We start from the raw sequence: 7668 nt of genomic DNA, 5'->3' as shown, positions 1-7668 counted from the left end.
CAAGTGCTTTATGGTAAGTGCTCCCCTTTTCATTAAGCATAACGGATACTTTTTCCAAAAGTGTGTATCCTGGCAAATGTATTTTCTGCCTCAATTCTCCATCCCCAGGGGACCATTTTTTAGATTGAAAATTAAGTGCACAGCAAGTTGATGCTTTATTTCTGAGCAGTTTCTCTGTTAGTCAACAGTATCATGGGCCATTATAAGTTGAAAATATGCAAATTTTTCAAGCTTTAAACATGTCTATAGTAAATATTTCTTATCTAGATCATCTGAAAGATTTATGAAAGTAGATTAAATTTAGATTTGGCTTCCATTGTTCCATACAGCTTTCTCTAGAATATCAGCTATAGCCATCATTTTGGATTTGTTCCTTTGGAAATAGATTAAACATATTTAACACTACATCCTGACTGAGAAAACATCTTGCAATAAAGCACATGATTTAGAAAAAGAGTCATTCTGTTTTCCAGGCTAGAGGGCAGCATTCATTGCTGAGGTGGCTAAATGCACTGCTCTGCAGAGCTAAAACAAGATCATAATAATCCCACTCAACTGATTTTCTACAAGAAATTACATTTTAAAGCTCTGTCTGGCAGAAGTGAAAGTCTGCCTTCCTGGGGCAATGCTAAAAATATATCCCCATTTCAATTTACCTTATTGACATCCATTCGCAGCTTTTCATTGTTGGCACTGGCAGCTTTTTCTGCCGCTTTCTTTTGACGTTGAGGTCCCCTGCCAAAGAAGATGTAGTTGACCAATGCATACTCCAGCAGAGCCATGAAAACGAAGACAAAACATCCCATAAGATACATGTCAATGGCTTTCACATATGGAATTTTGGGAAGAGTCTCTCGAAGATGGGTGTTAATTGTTGTCATTGTGAGCACAGTTGTGATTCCTGGAAAAAAAAAATATGACAAGTCTTATTGATTGAATTAATTTTAATTTTCTACCATGATAGCTCATAATATTCAAATGCTAGAGTTGAAAAATTCTAGGAAACTTTTTTGCTGGTGGAAAAAAACCCCATCCCCAGCCTCTGCTTATATTCCTTATCTTTGTCTTTAATTTTTTTGTACATCAAAGAAGATTACACCTGTCAATAAAAAGCCTTCAATCAAACGAACAGTAGTTCAATTCTATAAATATGTTCTTAACCAGCTACACTGTAACCTTCTCTAATGATTCTCAGTTATAAATTAAAAGCCTGGAGTTACTGCTGTCTTGCTTTCCTCCATCATTTTCAGGATGCCTGCAATCTTGAATTCTTACAGGAAAATGCTACACAGAAAGACCTGGTAAAACTCAGACAGTATTTTAAAAAGTTAAAATGTCAATTTCTCAATTGTATATTTTATTGTCATTTACTTATTTTATCTATACCAGGGCTATATTGGCAGGAACCGGTATGATTTATACATAATTTGTTAATAGATACTCATACTTATTTTTGTAACATGCTTGGATCCTCTGATGAGGGGCACAGTATAAACAAACATACATGGGGATGAGTGTTGAGATATAAAAGTACTTTAGAGATTCATTAGGGAAATGGTTTTGCTTTTAGAATGTAAGGTAACAGTAAGGAAAATGCCCTCAACTTAAGGAGACGTTAGCTATATAGCTCTAGTAAAACTTTATTTAATTCATACCTGAAAGGAAAAGCAATTTATAATCCATAACACAGTGCTGAATATGTATTCTGGACTGCCATGGGCAAAAGCAAACTAAATGCATTCTTTTTGGAGAAAAACAAGCAGTAAAACAACAGAAAACGTTGAGACAATTAGGCTAATTCTAGTTACAATGATTATAGAGTTAGCTAATTCAGACATGAAATCACTTTAATTTTTATTTAAATTGTGATGATTTAAGTGCTGATTCAGATAATACAAAGCTTAACAAGCCAAACGTAAAAAGATCTAACATTTATTTTTCAAATCATGCACTATCCACTAAGCCAGAAGCAAGAAAAAGCATTCAGCTAATGCACATTGCATGAGATGAGTAAAAATGCCTACCTAAAGCAACTCTTGCAGCTGAAGCATCATAATTAATCCAGAAGGAAACCCAGGACAGGATAGTGATCAGAATAGAAGGCATGTAGGTCTGCAGAATGAAGTAACCAATGTTTCTCTTAAGTTTAAAGCTGAGAGATAGCCTTGGGTAGGCACCTAAAAGAGAATATTTGGTATGGACATAATTTACTTGTACAAAGCCTGAAAACATTTTTCTGTCATTTTGGTTTTATTGTTTCATGCAACACAGAGTACACGCAGAGTTGAAAGATCCAGGATAATCAGCTGCAGAATTTCTAGCAAGAACTAGGATTAAATAATCTTTTATTCTAAGGGTACAAGAATGCTCTAGGTGCATATCTGCTGGTAATCATAATATTCAACGATCAACAGCCAAAACACATTTCAGAGCATGAAAGCACAGAAATGCTTCTTCCCTGGCAAGCTGCAGTAGGCCTACTTCAGTGAAATCCTGATTCTAACCTTCTCTCCAAGCAATGTAACACTTGCCCTTTGTCACTGGACACCAGAAATATTTTGGTGTATGAAACACTTGTTGAAATAGGTGCCTAGAGACCATTATTCAAGTCCCATTTCTGCTTGATTTCCAAGAATTTGGGATGTGCAATTCTTCTGTACTCCCTCCAAAGATTACTTCTCCCCATATCTAAAAAATGAGTTTGGAAAATTTTTTTAACACACCTAGCAGCTTTCTCAAGTATGTAGAGAACATCACATATTAATAGCCCAACCCAATTCTTGTCTCTCTTGAATGATTTAACATGAAATGTTCTAGTTGTTGCTTGCTTTGTTTTTTATTTTATGAAATCTGATCTTATTTTCTACTCTTCCTCACAAAGCATCTTTTCAGCCTTCAGAAAGTCATATGTTTGTTAGAATACATTAAACTACAAATCCTGTGGAACAAGGATTTTAAAGGTTTTACAGCAGAAAAAATAATTAGTCTAATACATTCACATCTTGGTATTACGAACATGTAGAAGTAGAAAGAGAAAGTTTCCTAAGTTTCCTACAGGCTGGGTTACTTCTTGTTGGGCTTAGGGTGCTGAGGTGTATAAGTAGCTTAATCAGTTTTCGTAGGAAAATAGAAAATACAGCTTATTTGACTGAGCCTTAACATGACACACTACTGTATCCTCTTCATATATTAATGAGTGATACCTTATAACACTGTGAAGGCTGTAATAAAAAATGCTCCTTTCATAATTCACAGTTGCTGCCCTAATTTATTCCTGTTTCTAAAATTTTTGCCCAGATCCTGAACTGCATGTTGAGAATTAACCTATTTCTAAAAGTTTTCCCAATGAATTTCCCGTTTAGCTTCCCCTCCACAAACCTGTAGAGAAAACAACATTCTTGGTGATAAGCTTGTAGTCTACAATGGAGAACTGTGGCAGTTCGATCTTTGTCACTCCTGTAACTGCATTATCACCCCCACGCCAGTAAAATTCAATGTCATCTGTTGTATAGCCATCTATAAAAACAGGAGTAAACAGTTAAGATCTCTTCTGACATCATGGAGAACAGTCCAGAGAATTAATTCAGAAAATAACTTCAGATATGTTTCTAAAACTAAACTGCTAATAACATAATAGATACAAACATACAGACACGAGTAATTCTAAATATAATTTCAAATGTCAATTCTAAATGTATTTTTATCTTTGTTTTTTAAAAGATCTATTTATCAATATATTAATAAAGTAAACCTTTAGAAACAAATTAAGACTACACATGTCTCATATATAGATAGTAACTGCACATCCAACTTAAGGTAAATTCTGATCCCAGGGCTGGATAAAACAGTGTGGGTTTGCTGTAATTTCAGCCCCTGGGCTGAAACATCAGCACTGGTAACTGAAACATGATCGGGTCACCAATTGAGGCTTGGAAGAGATGCTTTTCTGCCTTGTGCACCATGATCAGCATAGGAAAGAGGACAATCAGAGCAATATGGGTTAGAGAGAAATTCAGTGTACAGTTATCTCATGATATTTCATCTCTATGCTATGTAGTTTATATTCTGACTACGGATAGAAAGGACAAACTCTAGTTCAAATCCACTTAGATTTTATTTTTAAAACCAGCATCATTACTTTTCTGAAAATGGCTTGAATGCAATGAAAGACAGCCACACTCAGTGAGGCCCTTGTAAGAAGTAAATGTAGCAGATGCAACAGCCATCACTCTGGACTGCAAAAAAATACCCACAAAAAACCAACCATAGAACTAAAATCCCACCACTCACAAAAAAACAATAGAAGACAGCACATGTTCACGCAGTCATAAAACTTATGAATAAAATATGAATCTGGGTTCACCAAATGGCAGCTGAGCTAACTTGCATACTCCAGAGCTGGTATACAGAACAGATCAATAGACATCAGAAATAAATCTTTTACAAAACCAGGAAATAAGATATCAATGAAGGTTTGTAGCCTTTTAAAGGTTTTTTCTTTTGCTGAAAAATGAAAATAACAAGAACAACTCAGAGATAGAACAATGACTATGACCTTTTGGGAAACTAACATAATAAAATTATATATATTTGATCTTGATTTTAAGTTATCACCCACAGACAAAGACAAAACTATAATAATAAACACCATTTTAGAATGCTCAAATAGCACTTAATTTCAAGGAATAATGCAGATTATACATTTTGTGATAACCTAGAAACTACAAAACTGTTTCTGCATATCATTATTTTTTTATAATCCAAGTATAGTCCAGGCACACAGCAGTACCAGAAGGCAAGCAAGTTTGAAGATATGAACACAATAATCTGTAAAAACACTGAAACAACCATAAAAATGTATCCAACATTTAAAGTATTTTGGTAGTTACATTCTTATAGCATATTGATAGCAATTCCACTTTTTTCTATATACTATTTTCATTCTGTTTTTCATGGGGCTAGCAGCAAATCTAAAGTAATCTGAGGGCAGAAAATGGAAAACTTTTCAAGAATCACAGTCATATCATTCATACAGGACAGATTTTTGAACAGTTCATCAACATCAAGAATTCAAATGGAACTTGCTCTTCTTTCAAAGTTCCTGATACTGACAGCAAAACTGATGAGATAATAGATTTTTAAGATTTTGTGGAATAAATTCTTCCTTAATCTTTCTATTTACCCAAAAGTTCACTAGCTCTAGCTGATGACATCAACCAAGGAAAAAAGACTTGCATTTTCCAAATAAGCTTCAACAGTTAAGGGAAAAAGAGCTCTACATTGTAGAACATGATATGCTTTTGACATATCCAGAACTCCTTAAGAAACTGAGTTTAAATTCACATCAATAAATAGCTTACATCAATGGTCATGGATTTTTTTTCCCTTCATACTTTCGCTTGTTTCACCAAAAGTAGAATCATCAAAGGAATAACTGAACAAAATTTGGACTAGTAACTTTCCATAATATTTACCTTCCCTCCTCTGTTTGGATAGGACCATTTAAAAAACTGGCTAAATTCCTCTACACTGCATTTAATGAAACAAAGAATCACATAGATATCAAGCTTTGCACTTATTGTATGTTACTTTTTTAGAGTCTAAAACATGAGAGGCCTGAAAAGGAGCCAAGATTACTGTTATCTGTGAGTAGAAGGCCTATCCTCTGTAATCAAACAAGTATTAAACATGACTCTAAAATCATACTGATGCTTCTTACACACTATGATACAACAGAGAATGTTCAAATCTCCATTTTTAATCATCAGAACTCATCAACTTTAAAATTGCCTCATGGAGATCAACAAGTGATTGAACTTGGCTTTTTGTTTACTGCAACTTTGCATAGAAAAACCTTTAGCATCCCACATAGAATTGTCTCAGATTAAATTTACAGCACAAAACTGTTGCATGTTGACCAAGACATGCTGTATTTAGAGATAAGAATAGTTTTAGCATGAATTCCAGTGGCTAAGCAAGGCATCCTTAGTTCAGCCAAGACTGTTAGAATTGATTTAAAATTATTCTATAGTATCAGTTAAATTATTTCAAAAGAATCAAATTACAGATTTACCCAGGAGATTGGAATTGTTTTATTCTCATGAGGAAATAATGTACTTTGCTGCTTAATTATGAATTTCTGAGACTACCTAATTACATGACAGCCTCTCTCTCTATCTCACATTTCTTCAAATATTTCCTACACAATATAAAGACAGCAAAAGGTACACGATGGAAGAATACAACACAAGTTTCCTTCCTTCCAAAATGACCTGAAATACTGAGGCACTCCTAAGTATTTAAAGTTTTAAGAAATTAGGACTACTTGTACTTAGCCACATAATTGAGAGAGATTACCATAGTTTCTGAACTAATAGACTTCAACTGTGAAATACAACTTGAAAACCTTTGACAATATACTATAATCTTCAGCTTTTTTTTACATTCATTACTTCTTGTGGTAAAAGTTCTGTCTCTGATGCTGTTAATGTAACACCTTGGTAATTCCTCTCCTCTTGCCTGGGTTGTGGGTGTGAATGTGTCATCCTGTCTGGCTCCATCTTCTGATTCTCCAGTGGATACCTGTAAAAGCTGTATTCCAGCAAATGGACTTTGTTTTTGCAAGTTGTTACTTATCACCTGAATGCGCTGATAACAAAAGCTGTTGTCACGTTCCCAAATACTGCATGGAAAAAGGCTCTCTGCCCTTTTCCTGATGTACATAGGACCCTTCTCCCAATGGAGAAGCAGTTGTTTGACAGAAAGCGAAGTTACTGCTAGCACAGCACTGAGGCACTGGCAGTTGACAAGTTGTTTCTACTCTCTGCAGGATACGAGATTTTTTAAGTACCGCTAGATCTGCTTCATTTGCTTTAAAAGGTATTTTTCCAGGATGATCAATGGTACATGGGAGATCATTAATGACTGTGTTCACGGCAAGACAGACCCACTTCAATAAGACATTTAAAGGGAACAAATTTATTTCAGTATTTGTGAAGCACAGATCCTTCATTCAGTGCAGTACTTTCTTTAATAATTTTTCCAAGGGTCACATGGTATAAGGAATACGTGCAGATTCTGTAGATCTGAAATTCATCAGGTTGTCATGACATCATTTACATTTCTGGTTAGAAAAAAGGTAGACAGCTTACTTATGTTTCCTTGTCTATCACCACTTCATATTTGTCAAGTCTCACTCTAGGCTTTCAGAGAGAAAAATAAAATAAAATCTAAAATAAAATAAAGAAAAATTAATAAATTGTCTAACCTTGAAAAGTAAAAGCAAGTATATGTTATGAAAAATATAAAAGAATATCCTTAGAGAGTTTAGAAAGAATAATATTACATACCTTGTGAGAGTTCACTCTTACTTTGTGATACTACTGATGAATTTTCTGATGTTCTACCTCAAATCTACCCTGCCCTCCAACACCAAATTCCATATTCCAATACCATTTACTGAACTCAGTGGAATTAATCAAGGTAATTAATTAAATTTTGAGGTGATTTAACAGTTAAACTTCATAACTAATAAATCAATCTTTTATTTTCCTTTCTGACAAAATAAATGCTAAATTAAGTTACAGCAAGAAAAAAAACCCACTTTTTAATGTAAGAGAAAATATGTCTTTAAAAAGTCCAAATAGCTCTTTATTTTTTCGAACATCT

The 7668-nt window shown here is 34.2% G+C and overlaps 1 protein-coding gene across 1 annotated transcript; it reads right to left on the bottom strand.

Moving 5' to 3' along the window:
• Window positions 1-647: 647 nt before the first annotated feature.
• On the bottom strand, window positions 648-6723 carry LOC104524527 (gamma-aminobutyric acid receptor subunit beta-2). The gene is made up of 4 exons (XM_010167445.2): window positions 6453-6723; window positions 3379-3516; window positions 2025-2177; window positions 648-901 (listed from the first exon to the last, which is right to left on the bottom strand). The coding sequence occupies exons 1-4, from the start codon at window positions 6721-6723 to the stop codon at window positions 648-650; spliced, it is 816 nt and encodes a 271-aa protein (XP_010165747.2).
• Window positions 6724-7668: the final 945 nt, after the last annotated feature.

The sequence above is a fragment of the Antrostomus carolinensis genome, unplaced genomic scaffold, assembly GCF_000700745.2.
Source record: "Antrostomus carolinensis isolate BGI_N321 unplaced genomic scaffold, ASM70074v2 scaffold53114, whole genome shotgun sequence".
Lineage (NCBI taxonomy): Eukaryota > Metazoa > Chordata > Aves > Caprimulgiformes > Caprimulgidae > Antrostomus > Antrostomus carolinensis.
The sequence above is the reverse complement of the archived record's forward strand: the minus strand, read 5'-3'. Positions and strand labels throughout refer to the sequence as shown.

Coding starts and splice junctions, on each gene's coding strand:
- LOC104524527 (XM_010167445.2), bottom strand. CDS start 6,723: ATGTACATCAGGAAAAGGGCAGAGAGCCTTTTTCCATGCAGTATTTGG. Junction 2,178..3,378: donor GAATGTTGTTTTCTCTACAG/GTTTGTGGAGGG, acceptor ATTCTCTTTTAG/GTGCCTACCCAAGGCTATCT. Junction 902..2,024: donor AGCTGCAAGAGTTGCTTTAG/GTAGGCATTTTT, acceptor TTTTTTTTCCAG/GAATCACAACTGTGCTCACA.